This window comes from Phyllobates terribilis, unplaced genomic scaffold (assembly GCF_046119375.1).
Source record: "Phyllobates terribilis strain yellow unplaced genomic scaffold, ASM4611937v1 Scaffold_2__4_contigs__length_985480577, whole genome shotgun sequence".
NCBI lineage: Eukaryota > Metazoa > Chordata > Amphibia > Anura > Dendrobatidae > Phyllobates > Phyllobates terribilis.
In genome coordinates this window covers 141,026,015-141,043,111 of record NW_027362762.1, presented here as the reverse complement: position 1 = coordinate 141,043,111, position 17,097 = coordinate 141,026,015, and the positions used below count along the sequence as shown (strand labels likewise).

The 17,097-nt window shown below is 43.2% G+C and overlaps 1 protein-coding gene across 2 annotated transcripts in view; it reads left to right on the top strand.

Annotated features, from left to right (window-relative positions):
* LOC141197796 (keratin, type II cytoskeletal 80-like) overlaps positions 1-17,097 on the top strand; it is a 61,824-nt gene that overhangs the window by 14,120 nt on the left and 30,607 nt on the right. For both annotated transcript variants that reach the window (XM_073662884.1, XM_073662881.1), the window contains exons 2-3: positions 1,152-1,360; positions 4,710-4,770. In XM_073662884.1, the coding sequence (XP_073518985.1) occupies positions 1,152-1,360; positions 4,710-4,770 (270 nt within the window). The remainder of the gene's footprint in view (positions 1-1,151; positions 1,361-4,709; positions 4,771-17,097) is intronic.

The window sequence follows — 17,097 nt, the reverse complement described above, 5'->3', positions numbered from 1 at the left end:
TACTAAAAAAAATACCCTTTTAAGATGGCCATAAATTATCAACACTAACATAAAATGATGATATAACTGACATATTCCCCCCCTTCTTTAATTAAAGAGGACCTGTCACCAGGTAAAAACTGTAGGAATTTTCTTGTTTTTTTTTTCTAATTACATCATACAGTCCCAGAGTTCTGGTCCATTTTACTTTGTGCTAATTTTATGGTCTTTACAAGTGGGTGTTGGTTAGAGGGTAATAATTCAGAGAAGCCTAAACACACACCCCCAAAGAATCATGTAAGCAACACCCCATTGGTAAAAACCATGGTGGATTTTTAATAAAAAGACCTATTCTGGTGAGCAGCAGGAATAAAATATGAATGAAAACGGAACACTTTTGACTTGGTGACAGATCTTCTATAAGGGTCTGATTGCACTGTAAAAATATTACCAAACAGGGTTCCTGGCTAGGGGTTCCCCCAGAAATCATCTGTAATTTTTGAGGGGAACGAGGGAGCAAGTGCTTGATTTCTCAAAAGCACCACCATAGATTAAATGAAGCCATTGAAATCAATAGCTTATCTAGGTAATGCACAAGAGGTGCGAGGGCCTCGAGTATGAGATAAACTATTTACACCTAAGATAAGAAGGCTACTTCTTAATTAATTCAAAATTCTTTAATAGTATTTGAAAAGGGGATTTCTAAGTCAGACAACTCCTTAAAATGGCTCTGATCCATGATGACTCCAAATTATGCTGAATGCATTTCCATTTTTTTATTTTCATACATCTATAGGAGGAAGTTGTTAGGCAATCATACCATAGCTCTATCGGTCATCCCATTTAATGGTCTATCACTATAGAGGAAGTGAAGACATAGGTAGACCTTGTAAGGACAACATGCAATCTGTGACACTCATGTACATGATATAGTGGAATCTGACATACCAGCAAAATGGGGAGAGGTATCTACTGACACGTTGAGCAGTATCAGGTACCATGAGAACAAAATGAATATAGACATCAGGTGGTGGAATCTCGTGTATATGTGAAACAGAATGTAAATCTCCAATGACAAACACACCTTTGAAGGATCAAAAGCATTTGTGATTAGACAACCAGGAAATGCAAAATCTAAATATTCTGTCTCATTATCTAATTGTGATTTGCAGATTAGATTCCTGGAGAAACAGCGTCAGGTTTTGGAGGAACGTTGGTCAATGCTTCAGAAAGAAGAAAATTCTGAAAAAGATCTAGAACCCATTTACCTCTCATATATAAGTCGCCTCCTTGGACAAGTCAATGGTGTAACCAAGAGAAACAACGAGACTCAGAAGAACCTGCTGGAAGTGGTGGATTCTGTCAATGACATAAAAGACAAGTTAGTTTTGGTCTGTGGGATTGTGCTGACGATTTACAGCACTGTGCGAAAGTTTTTGGCAGGTGTAGAAAAAATGCTGCAAAGTAGGAATGCTTTCAAAATAGGAAGTGGTTTTAGATTTTTTTTTAATCAATTAACAAAATGCAAAATGAATGGACAAAAGATGAGAAATCTAAATCAAATCAATATTTGGTTTGACCGCCCTTTGCCTGCAAAACTGGGTTCTTCTAGGTATAATTGTACACAGTTCTTGAAACAACTCGTCAGGAAGGTTGTTCCAAACATCTTGGAAACATCTTCTGTTTCTTCATGTAATCTCAGAAAGACTCAATAATGTTAAGATCAAGGCTCTGTGGGGGCCATATCATCATTTGCAGAACTCCTTGTTTTTGTTTGTTGAAGATAGTTTATAACGACATTGGTTGTATGTTTGGGGTCATTGTCCTGCTGTAAAATAAATTTGGAGCCAATGAGATGCCTCTTTTATAGAATTACACAATGGATAAGCATCTGCTTATATTTCTCAGCATTGAGGATACCAAAAAATGGGCAGGGTTAAGGACCGTAAACACAGTGGCCAGCCAGGGAAACTTAGTGCTGCAGATGAAAGAGACATAATGATTATTTCCCTTTGAAATTGGAAGATACCCAGCAGTGCCATCTGCTCAGAACTCGCAGCAACCAGTGAAACCAAACTACACATATTTATTGTTTGGAGAAGTCTGGCCAGAAGTGGTCTTCATAGAAGAATTGCAGCTGAAAACATGAAATCCAGGACAATTGACACAACTATGCATGAAAACATTGGAACTGGGGTGTAGAAAAATGTCAACAGGCAGTCTGGGCTCATGAGTGAAAATTTTAAAATATTTGGCAGCAACAAAAGGCAGTTTTCTGAGCAAAGATCTAGAGAGCAGTATAGTAATGAGTGTCTGAATGAAGCATGGTGGAAGTAGGGCTGCATTTTAGTAAAAAGAGCCTTGACCTCAACATCAAGTCTGTGCTCAATTACATGGAGACAGAAGGAATTGCATAAGCCGACATTCACAGAAGATTTGTGGTTAGTTCTCCAAGATGTTTAGAACAAACATCCAGATGAATTTCTTCAAAAACTTTATTCAATTATACCTAGAAGAATTGATGCTGTTTTGAAGGATAGTCATGCCAAATATTGATGTGATTTAGATTTCTCTCTTTTGTTTATTCACATTACATTTTGTTAATTGATAAAAATAAACTATTACTTCTATTTTTGAAAGCATTTTTACTTTGGGGCATTTTTTCCACACCTGCTTAAAACTTTTGCACAGTACTATACTTGACATGATTGTTTAGGCATTCACTGGTGTTTAAGAAGGTCCTCATAGACCAATAGTTGGACTAAAGTTTAAAAATATTAGATGAAATTTATGCTTAACCCATGTTAAACGCCTTCATACATATTAGGTTAATCTTGGCAGAACCCACTGATGGTAATGCCAGGTTTATACGGCAGGATCCAGGTCATTAAACAACTCACGATTGTCTATATACAAGCAGATAGGCAGTCACTTATTGTCCTGTGACAGTTCGATGATCATGTTACTTCACTGGATGATTGCTGATATGATGGTTCTGTGTGTATAGAAAATCGTGTTGTTAGCACATCTCTTGTTTACCCAGGACAATATGTCACTGATAACAATGCTTAGAAATGATCACACTGCATGAGCATTCATCTGATGTTTGCTGACCTACTTAGAGGTGGCAATAGTAGGGAATGAGAGTTGCTATGAGTTTTCGTTTAGACAAGCTTGTTCTTATCTAAATGGGTATAAGAAGGATCGGGCATGTTTAATTCAATGTCAGATCCAATTGTTCCCACTGCCTCATCCACTCTCCTCATTAAAAACACATGAACGCTCGCCTGAACAAAGTATGCATGTGTTTCGGAAGAGGTCTAGAGAGATAACTGTTGGTAGTTCGCCTGTACTCCATATACAGTATCATCAAATTTGAGGATCTTAATAGGTAGGACAGGAGAAAACTCCTATATGCTATTCTATGTGCCAGGTAGGTATTCAGCAGTGAGTAAATCATTTATTAACTCATAATTATACCTATTAAGCTGAATCACAACATATTGCCTATATATAACCTATGGAATTGGTGAAACTCCAAGATGCAAAACAAAATGATTGGGAGGAACCTATAATTTAGAGTCAATAAATCAGCCAAAATTCAGCACCAACCCAGAATATAAGATTATCAGGTTTGTGATTACACCTGCTATATATCCTTTAGTATCCCTTAAATAGTCTTGGAAAATACCATTGCCATATTAAGGTACTTATACACAGTAGACTAAATCAGTCCAAACCCGCCAATATCAGCGGGATCAGCTGACAGTCGAACGTGTATCGGGGCCTCCTGACTCTCCACCAACAGACCATGTCAGGGAAGGAGGATCCAACCTGTTGAACTTCAGCAGTTGATCCTTTTGGTCTATCTCGTCAATATCACTGAGTTTGGTCGACTATAGTCAAATGTGTATAGTGGCCTATAGGGTTAAAGAAGTTTTCCAGGGAATAGAAATTATTATTTAAAGGTAAAAGGCTGCGTTTAAAAAAAAAAGCTAAAGAAATAATACTCACCTACAGTTTCAGCTTCCATACCAAATCTTACCCTGTCCTTGATGGTCTGTGCTTCATGGTCCCATCCTTAAATAGACTTTTCATCAGTTTTAGCATATTAAGCTGGCCACATTAGGGAATAGTGGCTGCAGAGCTTAATAAAATGTAGCTTTTCTTTTTTAATTTCTTCTCCTTTGTGGAAATATTAACTAGTAAAGTTTAGGGTACAACTTATGTTAAGTTCAAAGGGTGTTTTCAGAGATCTTTCACTGGGGGAGTGTGCTTCTTCCCCTTAGTTATGTTAATCATAAGAACCCAGCAACACACTGGGAAAAAAAGAAAACACCCCCACAATACATTAGAACAGACTTTCTCTTGTGTGAGACATGTAATGGCAGACAGAGTGGTTTCACTGCAAAACCATTTAATAGCAAAGTTAAATGTAGAGCAGAGATGAGTTAGATTAAAAACAACTTTCAGCTTTCACATCACAGCAGTCAGTGTGGGAGGAGTGGATACAGCTGAGCTGACAGCATTATAAGAAGCACTACAGATGTGTTTGTAATGAGACAAAGCTCTGCTGTACAAAATGCTGCTAAAATAATCATTTTATGAAGCACAAACTAAAACTTAGACTAATTGTACACAATTAGCAGTTGTAAAATATAGTACATTAGTAATGTGACCTATATAGGGATAATTGCTAACTTTACACACATCCTATCCTTGCCTCCTAGGTTTGAAGATGAACTGTGTATACGTACTGATTTGGAATATGCCTTTGTGCAACTGAAAAAGGTACAGTATTAACTCTCTTTATTAAATCTCTTCTAAACAACATTTGTGCTTATACATTGACAATTTAAAAAGGTTTGTCAATGACTTCATTCATTATTCTAGTTGTGTGTACTTCTCTCCCCTGCATGACACTTGGTTAACGTAGTAAATAAAAATCCCAAAAAACAATTGTGCACTTTATTTGCAACTTTGCCGCACTTGGATTTTTTCTTCCCGCTTTCCAGTGCATCACATCTACTATATAATTGTCTTATCCCGTCTGTCTGTCTGTCTGTCTATCTGTCTGTCCTGGAAATCCCGCGTCGCTCATTGGTCCGGCAGTGGCCAATCATCGCCGCGGGATTTCTGAAAAAAGATGGCGGCCATTAGCGGCTCATCTGCGGGACGGAGCTCAGCGGCGATGCAGCCGGGAGATGAGCGCCGCGAGGCGCTCATCTCCCGGCCGGTAACAGCAGAAGGACCTCGACCGCCGGACCCATCTGCGGGACGGAGATGCAGCCGGGAGATGACCGGCGCGAGGTGCTCATCTCCCGGCTGGTAGCAGCGGAAGGACCGCCGGCGTCGCTGACTTCCATGCGGAAGGGAGGACCGGGGAGCGGCGCTGCGGGTCGGGATACTTCTGCTGCGAGCGCCCGCTCATGTCCCGGGTTCTCGCTGCGGAAGTACCCGCACAGGCAGCGCCGCTCCCCGGTCCTCACCAAGACGATTCGATGATTGGTCGCAGTCTTCGGACCCGACCAATCACTGATCTTACCGCAAAAGTTAAACACTACTGTGCTGATTGGTCGCGGACCCGGCCCGCGACCAATCACCGATTTGGGCGCCAAATTTAAATATCGGCCGCGACCAATCACCGATCTTGGCTCCACATTTAAACACCGCTGTGCTGATTGGTCGCGGACGCTGGGCACGACCAATCACCGATTTTGGCGCCACATTTAAATAGCGTCGGCGACCAATCAGTACAGCGGTGTTTAAATGTGGAGCCAAGATCGGTGATTGGTCGCGGCCGATATTTAAATTCCGCGACCAATCAGCACAGTAGTGTTTAACTTTTGCGGCAAGATCAGTGATTGGTCGCGGGCCAAGACCGCGACCCATCACCGATTTGTGCGGCACATTTAAATAGCGACCAATTGGATGTCAGCGCCGCTCCCCGGTCCTCCCTTCACACCCCAGCCGCATGGATGTCAGCGGCGCTGCCTGTGCGGATACTTCCGCTGCGAGAACCCAGGACGTGAGCGGGCGCTCGCAGCAGAAGTATCCCGACCCGCAGCGCCGCTCCCCAGTCCTCCCTTGACACCCTAGCCGCTGATGTCCCCACAGTATCCGCATGGTGTTACAAAGGTCCGGACATTTGTGTTAAAAATCGCTGATTGGTCGCCGACGCTATTTAAATTTGCGGCACTGACATCCATGCGGCTAGGGTGTGAAGGGAGGACCGGGGAGCGGCGCTGACATCCATGCGGCTAGGGTGTGAAGGGAGGACTGGGGAGCGGCGCTGCGGGGTGGCATACTTCTGCTGCCAGCGCCCGCTCATGTCCCGGGTTCTCGCAGCGGAAGTATCCGCACAGGCAGCGCCGCTGACATCCATGCGGCTAGGGTGTGAAGGGAGGACCGGTGAGCGGCGCTGACATCCAATTGGTCGCGGCCGCTATTTACATGTGCCGCACAAATCGGTGATTGGTCGCGGTCTTGGCCCACGAGCAATCACTGATCTTGCCGCAAAAGTTAAACACTACTGTGCTGATTGGTCGCGGACGCTGCCCGCGACCAATTACCGATTTGGGTGCCAAATGTAAATATAGGCCACGACCAATCACCGGACGCTATTTAAATGTGGCGCCAAAACCGGTGATTGGTCGCGCCCAGCGTTGGCGACCAATCAGCACAGCGGTGTTTAAATGTGGAGCCAAGATCGGTGATTGGTCGCGGCCGATATTTAAATTTGGCGCCCAAATCGGTGATTGGTCACGGGCAGCGCCAGCGACCAATCAGCGAATTTTAACACAAATGTCCGGACCTTTGTAACACCATGCAGATACTGTGGGGACATCAGCGGCTAGCGTGTCAAGGGAGGACCGGGGAGCGGCGCTGCGGGTCGGGATACTTCTGCTGCGAGCTGTTGCTCATCTCCCAGCTTCTTGCAGTGGAAGAAGCCGCACAGGCAGCGCCGCTCCCCGGTCCTCACCAATACGATTCCGCTCCCCGGTCCTCACCAATACGATTCGCTGATTGGTCGCGGTCTCCGCACCCGACCAATCACTGATTTTGGCGTAAAATTTAAACACCGCTCTGCTGATTGGTCGCGGCCGCTGCCCGCGACCAATCACCGATTTGGGCGCCACATTTAAATAGCGGCCGCGACCAATCACCGATCTTGCCGCCACATTTAAACACTGCTGTGCTGATTGGTCGCGGACTCCAGCCGCGAGTAATCAGCGAGATTGGCGCCAAATTTAAACAACGCTCTGCTGATTGGTCGAGGCCGCCGGCCGCGACTAATCAGCATTATTGGGGCCAAATTTAAACACCGCTCTGCTGATTGATCGCGGTCGCTGGCTGAGATCAATCAGCAGTATTGGCGCCAAATTTAAACATCGCTCTGCTGATTAGTCGCGGTCGCCGTCCGCGACCAATCAGCAATATTGGCGCCAAATTTAAACCCCGCTCTGCTGATTTGTCGCGGTTGCCAGCCATGACCAATCAGCAGTATTGGCGCCAAATTTAAACCCCGCTCTGCTGATTGGTCGCGGTTGCCGGCCGCGACCAATCAGCAGTATTGGCGCCAAATTTAAACACCGCTCTGCTGATTGGTCGCGGCCGGCGATTGCGACCAATTAGCATTATTGGCGCCAAATTTAAACCCCGCTCTGCTGATTGGTCGCGGCCGGCGGTCGCGACCAATCAGCGATTTTGGCGCCAAATTTAAACCCCGCTCTGCTGATTGGTCGCGGTTGCCGGCCGCGACTAATCAGCATTGTTGGCGCCAAATTGCCGGCCGCGACTAATCAGCATTATTGCCGCCAAATTTAAACACCGCTCTGCTGAATGGTCGCGGCCGTAACCAATCACCATTATTGGCGCCAAATTTAAACACCGCTTTGCTGATTGGTCGCGACCGCCGGCCGCAACCAATCAGCATTATTGGCGCAAAATTTAAACCCCGCTCTGCTGATTAGTCGCGACCGCCGGCCGTGAGCAATCAGCGATATAGTCGCCAAATTTCAAGACCGCTTTGCTGATTGGTCGCGGTTGCCGGCCGCGACCAATCAGCGATTTTGGCGCCAAATTTAAACACCGCTCTGCTGATTGCGCCCGGTCTGCCGCATACATATTCTAGAATACCCGATGCGTTAGAATCGAGCCACCATCTAGTGATAAAATAAATGGTGTAATTCAAAAGTGCGATTCATCCTGCCAAACACAAGCCTTCATACGTTTTTGTGGACAGAAAAAAAAGTTATAGCTGTAGGATGAAGGGGAGGAAAAAGCGAAAATTAAAAAATGGAAATTGGCGCAGATGGAAAGGGTTAAAGGGAACCTGCCATCCTAGACAGTTCATATTGTGTTTTAGGCTATTGTCAGTGGCTCTGTCCGGGCTTACATCTGAAGCACTGGAAAACAGGATTCGGGTATTTGTGCTAACGGGGCCATTGACCTTAATGATGCAGACAAAGTCACATTGTGCTCTATCGGACATCAGTTTCAACAGTGTTTGCCTATTTGAAGCAGGTAACAAAGTGCAGTCGACCACGTTTTGGTGCCTTCCTCAAATAGGTGGATACTGCTTAAAATGATGTCTGATAGAGAAAACAGTGACTCCATCTGCGTCATTAAAGTCAATGGCCCCATCAGCACAAACATCTGAACCGCATTTTCCAGGGCTTCAGACATAAGCCCCGACAGAGCCTCTGAGTAGCCTAAAACACAATATGAACATAGTCTTATTCATGCTGAACGTGGTTCAAACATGGGATGCGTTATTGCCGTCTTGTATGTTTTACTCTGAAACGCTGTGGGAATTGGAGTTGGGAATAACCACCAAAGACCTGACTAGAACAAGTCGTCCAAGACACATACTCCCCAAAAGTCTTTTCAAAGTATGCTTTCTCTGAAACACAGCAGCGATTTAGAGTAAAACATAGTTGGCTGCAATAATGCAGATAGTGTCTGATTCATGCTGCCCGTGGTTAAGCAGTATGAATCAGATGACAGGTTCCTTTAAGATCAAGGAAATTTATACACTGCTCAAAAAAATAAAGGGAACACTCAAATAACACATCCTAGATCTGAATGAATGAAATATTCTCATTGAATACTTTGTTCTGTACAAAGTTGAATGTGCTGACAACAAAATCACACAAAAATCATCAATGGAAATCAAATTTATTAACCAATGGAGGCCTGGATTTGGAGTCACCCCCAAAATTAAAGTGGAAAAACACACTAGAGGCTGATCCAACTTTGATGTAATGTCCTTAAAACAAGTCAAAATGAGGCTCAGTATTGTGTGTGGCCACCACGTGCCTGTATGACCTCCCTGCAATGCCTGGCCATGCTCCTGATGAAGTTGAGGATGGTCTCCTGTGGGATCTCCTCCCAGACCTGGACTAAAGCATTCGCCAACTCCTGGACAGTCTGTGGTGCAACGTGACGTTGGTGGATGGAGAGAGACATTAAGTCCCAGATGTGCTCAATCGGATTCAGGTCTGGGGAACGGGTGGGCCAGTCCATAGCTTCAATGCCTTCACCTTGCAGGAACTTCTGACACACTCCAGTCACATGAGGTCTGGCATTGTCCTGCATTAGGAGGAACCCAGGGCCAACCGCACCAGCATATGGTCTCACAAGGGGTCTGAGGATCTCATCTTGGTACCTAATGGCAGTCAGGCTACCTCTGGCGAGCACATGGAGGGCTGTGCGGCCCTCCAAAGAAATGCCACCCCCACACCATTACTGACCCACTGCCAAACCGGTCATGCTGAAGGATGTTGCAGGCAGCAGATCGCTCTCCACGGCGTCTCCAGACTCTGTCACATGTACTCAGTGTGAACCTGCTTTCATCTGTGAAGAGCACAGGGCGCCAGTGGCGACTTTGTCAATCCTGATGTTCTGTGGCAAATTCCAAGTGTCCTGCACGGTGTTGAGATGTGAGCACAACCCCCATCTGTGGACGTCAGGCCTTCATACCACCCTCATGGAGTCGATTTGTAACCGTTTGTGCAGACACATGCACATTTGTGGCCTGCTGGAGGTCATTTTGCAGGGCTCTGGCAGTGCTCCTCTTGTTCCTCCTTGCACAAAGGCGGAGGTAGCAGTCCTGCTGCTTGGTTGTTGCCCTCCTACGGCCCCCTCCGATTCTCCTGGTGTACTGACCTGTCTCCTGGTAGCGCCTCCAGCCTCTGGACACTACGCTGACAGACACAGCACACCTTCTTGCCACAGCTCGCATTGAAGTGCCATCCTGGATGAGTTGCACTACCTGAGCAACTTCTGTGGGTTGTAGAGTCCGTCTCATGCTACCACGAGTGTGAAAGCACAACCAACATTCAAAAGTGACCAAAACATCAGCCAGAAAGCATTGGTACTGAGATGTGGTCTGTGGTCCCCACCTGCAGAACCACTCCTTTATTGAGGGTGTCTTGATAATCGCCAATAATTTCCATCTATTGTCTATTCCATTTGCACAACAGCATGTGAAATTGATTGTCAATCAGTGTTGCTTCCTAATTGGACAGTTTGATTTCACAGAAGTTTGATTTACTTGGAGTTATATTCTGTTTTTTAAGTGTTCCCTTTATTTTTTTGAGCAGTGTATTTCCAGTAGGACCATCCTCATCATTATTTGTTTGTTGTTGTGTATTAATTATTCATAAGTGTTTATTATTAGGACTAGTCAATATATGTAGATAAAGCACATCATAAAAGGCACTCAATATATTGACTATTTCCTGTTGCATTGGGAACAAAGTAATATTTTACACTATGTATACAATATTGACCAACTTCCAAACAGAAGCTGCCTGAAGAATGGTCGGGTGACTCAGGTCACTTATTTTTACTACTTTGCTGCTTTCCAAAAGATTGGATATATGCACAGCAAGTTGTTTTTGACATTGCAGTGCATATGTTCATTCTTTTATTAGTTTTTTAATGCTTTTTTAGGTGTGTTTCTGAGCAAACCCGCTTGAAAAAGATGTTAGATGCTCATAACCTTACAGCAAGGGTGGGGGACCTCTGGTTCAAGAGCCATAAACGGCCTGCAATGACATTTCCTCCGGCCCCCAGGGAAGATTCCCTGGCATCTCAGTGTTTCCGCCGCTGGGCGTTTAATTCAGTCTCAGACAGTGAGCATGCGCACACTATTGCATGCTTACTACTGAATGCTGCAGCACATACAACAAAGGATTTTGTCAGGATGCAGGCCAGTTCATGCATCAGGACGCTCTGTGTGAGTGGAGTTAGCACTCTCTTCTGTGCTCCCATCCCTTTGATGGAGCCAGCTGTCCCTTAGTGATATCAGTATTCCAATCCCAGTGACTCCTATGTGGTGTATATACAGCAGTCTCAGTGTCTTCTATGGACTGTATAAACAGCAGTCCCATTGTCTCCTATGTGCTGTATATACAGCAGTCTCAGTCTTTCCTATGTGCTATACATACAGCAGTCTCAGTGTCTCCTATATGCTGTATAAACAGCAATTCCAGTATCTCCTATGTGATGTATATACAGCAGTCTCAGTGTCTCCTATGTGATGTATGTACACCAGTCTTGTTGTCTCCTATGTGCTGTATATGCAACAGTCTCAGTATCGCCTATGTGCTGTATATACAGCAGTCTCTGTATCTCCTATGTGTTATATATACAGCAGTCCCAGTGTCTCCTATGTGCTGTACATACAGTAGTCTCAATGTTTCCTATGTGATGTATACAAATCAGTCTCAATGTCTCCTATATGATGTATGGGGCAGTCTCGGTGTCTCCTATGTGATGTATATACAGCAGTTTCGGTGTATACTACAGAGGTGTGAAAAAGTGTTTCCCCCCTTACTGGTTTCTTATTCTTTTACATGTTTGTCAAACTTAAATGTTTCAGATCACTAAACAAATGTAAATATTAGACAACGATAACACAAGTAAACACAAAATGCAATTTTAAAATGAAGGTCTTTATTATTAAGGGAAAAATAAATCCAAACCTACAGAGCTCTGTGTGAAAAAGTGATTGCCCCCTAAACCTAATAATTGGTTGGGCCACTCTTACCAGCAACAACTGCAAATAAAGCATTTGCGATAACTGGCAATGAGTCTTTTACAACGCTCAGGAGGAATTTTGGCCACTCATCTTTGAAAAATTGTTGTAATTCAGCCACATTGTAGGGTCTCTGAGCATGAACCACCTTTTTAACGTCATGCCACAGCATCACAATCGGATTAAGGTCAGGACTTTGGCTAGGCCATTCCAAAGTCTTAATTTTGTTTTTCTTAAGCTATTCAGAGGTGGACTTGCTGGTGTGTTTTGTATCATTGTCCTGCTGCATAACCCAAGTGCACTTCAGCTTGAGGTCAGAACATTCTCCTTCAGGATTTTTTGGTAGACAGCAGAATTCATGGTTCCATTTACCACAGCAAGTCTAGCAGGTCCTGAAGCAGCAAAACAGCCCCAGGCCATATCATCACCATATTTTACTGTTGGTATGAAGTTCCTTTTCTCAAATGCTGTGTTACTTCTACGCCAGATGTAATGGGAAGTACACCTTCCAAAAAGTTCAACTTTTGTCTTGTCAGTCCACAGAGTATTCTCCCAAAAGTCTTGAGACAAAACTGAGATGAGCCTTTATGTTCTTTTTGCTCAGCAGTGTTTTTTGTCTTGGAACTCTGCCATGCATGCCATTTTTGCCCAGTCTCTTTCTTATGGTGGAGTCATGAACACTGACCTTAACTGAGGCAAGTAAGGCCTGCAGTTTTTTTGGATGTTATTGTAGGGTCTTTTGTGACCTCTTGGATGAGTTGTTGCTGCGCTCTTGGGATAATTTTGGTCGGCCGGCCATCCTTGAGAAGGTTCACCACTGTTCCATGTTTTCGCCATTTGTGGATAATGGCTCTCACTGTGGTTCGCTTGAGTCCCAAAGCTTTAGTAATGGCTTTATAACATTTTCCATATTGATAGCTCTCAATTACTTTGTTTCTCATTCATTCCTGAAATTCTTTGGATCGCAGCATGATTTCTAGCTTTTGAGGATCTTTTGGTCTACTTCACTTTGTCAGGCAGGTCCTATTTAAGTGATTTCTTGTTTGAGAACAGGTGTGACAGTAATCAGCAATATAGGAGAAGTTGATCCAGCTCACCAGACGTCAAGGTAGGCAAAACTTGAAATAAAATAATTTCATATGTACATAGTATCCAACAATCCATAGATTATGCAAAAAGGGGGAACAGGGGGTAAAGTGCTGATTTACTAGATGCGTCTCGAACAACACATGTTCTTAAACTTGGTATAAATGTTCACTAGAAGAGGGGAGAAGACCTCCTATTTACCCGTTCAATCAGCAAGATAAGTGACAGGTGACTGTTTGAAAAAGGAAACTCTAGACAGGGCATTGCACAGATTATACAAAATAATTACAAACACATGACTGAAGACATATAAAACCAACATTTAAAAAAAACAAAACACAAACAATGCTATACCAAAAAAATAATAATGCAGCATCATTTCCTTTCTTAAATTAAGACCCGAGGGGACTCTGGTGTTTAGAATAAATATCCAATATGCCTCTCTATTGCGGAGCAGTTTTTCTCTGTCTCCACCGCGGGAGTTTCTTGCTATATGTTCAATACCAAAGACAGAGAAACCATTAGCTTGTCTATGATGGGTATTAATGAAATATTTAGAGATATCTGATGTATTACGAGCGGAGGGTGTTCAATATCATATAGATGTTCTCTAATGTGCGTTTTTAATTTTCTTGCCGTGGAACCTATGTATGTTTAGATCACATATGGTATATTTGATGAAATAAACAATATGATCTGTGTTGAAATTTAAAAAAAAAATTATGTCATAGTTAGGGTTGTTATTATTAGAAAAAGTGAATTTCTTTATGGTGTATGGGCATGTTTTACATGTGGAGGAACCGCATTTGTAAAAGCTGCTTAAAAAAAGCCAATTTTTCTATGCACTGGTTGTATATTCGGTTGCCTATTGTTGGAGCATTGCGTGATACTACTTTTATTCCTTTATCTAAAATCAGATCCATTGTATAATCATCCCTAAGGATATTTATATTGCGTTTTGCAATATTTGAAATTGCTGAAAAAAACATACTGTATGTAAGTACCATGGTTGGTAAACTACATTTCATATTTTTCTTACTATTGGTGTTTATTTGTCTGATCTTGATTTAGTGTCTACCATTTTTTTGCACAGCCTGTGTGTGGCTAGGTTAACTGAATTCAGCTTCCCTAAGATGTGATAAACCGCAGTTAATTTATGTTTTAAAAGGGGGAAGGGGCAATCACTTTTTCACACAGGGCCCTGTAGGTTTGGATTTCTTTTTCCCTTAACAATAAAGATCTTAATTTAAAAACTGCATTTTGTGTTTAATTGTGTTATCTTTGTCTATTTTTTTTTTGTTTTGTGATCTGAAACATTTAAGTGTGACAAACATGCAAAACAATAAGAAATCAGGAAGGGGGAAAACACTTTTTCACACCACTGTATGTGATGTATACAGCAGACCTCCCACTGCTTGAGTTCTATAAGTGTATCATGAGCAGTGATGAATTTCCCACTTTGAGGAAACAGGCAGTGTAATATACACCACTATTCTGAACAGCTTACTGTTGTGAGTCGTTCCTTACAAAACTCATGATCGCAAAGAGTCAACTGCTCTCCAGACCGATAGAAATCTGAAAAACAGTTGTTGTGAGTAGCAACATCATCCAAACCATCTAACATCACACTCCTCACCAAAGAGAAGGCGTTTTAGCCATGACATTAGGGGTGAGTTAATTAAATGTTTGACACATATAGGAGAATTATTTTAAGTTGATAATTTTGTATGGCACACGAATGATGTTAACGATATCAAAATGGCCTTGGGCAGAAAAAAAGATTCTAAACCCCTATCTTAGAGGTTATCACATCTGCCCTGGAGCACATGAGTTGTAGGTGGAGATCAGATAAGAGTCTACTGGGTTTCCTCCCATACTTCAAAAATACTTCAGTTAAGAGGCGTCTTAAAAAATTAGCTATATATTGGGTGTGTGCATCAGAATGAAACATTAGATTAGAAAAAATGCAGTAAATATATTTATCAAGACTGAATATTTAATCTCTTAAATTAAGATGATTATTTAAAAACATATTCTTTTTTTCAGACAGATATGACTATGGGATATAAAAAAAAATGTTTAGAACCACATATTCATGTGAAGAAACTCCCTTAAAAAGTGTGTATGTGTATATATACACAGTATATGTATATGTATGTATGTATATATATATATATATATATATATATATATATATATATATATATATATATATATATATATACATATACTGCTCAAAAAAATAAAGGGAACACTTAAACAACAGAATATAACTCCAAGTAAATCAAACTTCTGTGAAATCAAACTGTCCACTTAGGAAACAACACTGATTGACAATCAATTTCACATGCTGTTGTGCAAATGGAATAGACAATAGATGGAAACCATTGGCAATTATAAAGACACACTCAACAAAGGAGTAGTTCTGCAGGTGGGGACCATAGACCACATCTCAGTACCAATGCTTTCTGGCCTGGGGTGGATTAAGAGTAGCAAGGGCCCCGGGCAGTTTAGAAGGCGCGGCCCCCCCACACCTGATTTATCACATGACATGTCACATGATCCCTTGTGATAGATCATGTGATAGTTCACGGGAAATTAATCTGGCACAACATTAATTGTGCTGCCTCATCTGAGAGCAGCACAATATTGGGGCAGATACCCTGATTCCAGCGATGTGTCACTTTTTCAGCTGCTTGTTGTCATTTTGAGAAAATCACCGTTTTATCTGCTGCAGATCTAGCAGCTCTCTGAATGCTGCGCTCTGTATAGCCCCGGCCACACCACTGATTGGCAGCTTTCTGCCCATGCTCAGTGTACACAGAAATCTACTGATCAGTGATGTGGGTGGGGTCCTATAGAACTTACTAGTCAATTACCTTCTGACAAATCAATGATTTTATCAAAACAACACTAAGCAGCCCAGTAAGTGATACATTACAGGAATCAGTGCCTCTAACCCTACATTATGCTGCTCTCAGATTAGGTGGCAAAAACCTGATGACAGATTCCCTTTAAAGGAGCTGTAAACACAAAAAAGTTTGTATTAAAAAAAATACAAGCCATTTGTGAAATAAACTTTTTTTCATTGTTAATTCACATTAGACTGTATCTTCAACACTTTTGTCAGCAGGTCTTATTACAGACTCTGAATAGGGCAGCTCTCTCCCTCTCTTCAGCAGAAAGTCACAGCATGGTTAAAAAACTGGATCTTTTATGATTTTCTCATAATAAATAAAAAAGGACATGCAAGTCCTCCAAACTATTTTCCGTTTCTCTATAGGGGAGGTCCTAAATCTTTCTTGTTCTTTAGTTGATCACATGTCAAAAAGGCAAAGCATTTACTATGAACTCGCCTAAAAAAATATACACTGGGAGAGTAATATCATCATCTGCATGTAAATATTCCTTGACTCTAAGGGCTCGCTCACACTGTCGTATAACACTGCCGAATGCTATGTGATATTTTATCGGATAGGACTCGGCCCGCATGGCGCCCCCCCCAGAGACAGCAGGAGGCCGCACAGCGCCATCTATACTCAGCGGGAGGCCGCACGTAGCCATCTATACACAGCGGGGGGCCGCACGGCGCCCCCCTCAGAGACAGCAGGAGGCCGCACAGCGCCATCTATACTCAGCGGGAGGCCGCACGTAGCCATCTATACACAGCGGGAGGCCGCACGGCGCCCCCCCCAGAGACAGCAGGAGGCCGCACAGCGCCATCTATACTCAGCGGGAGGCCGCACGTAGCCATCTATACACAGCGGGGAGCCGCACGGCGCCATCTCTACACAGCAGGGGGCCGCACGGCGCCATCAATACACGGCGGGGGGCCGCACGGCACCATCTATACACAGAGGGGGTCCGCACGTAGCCATCTATCCACAGCGGGGGGGCGCACGTAGCCATCTATACACAGCTGGGGGCCGCACATAGCCATCTATACACAGCGGGGGGCCGCACGGCGCCCCCCCAGATACAGCAGG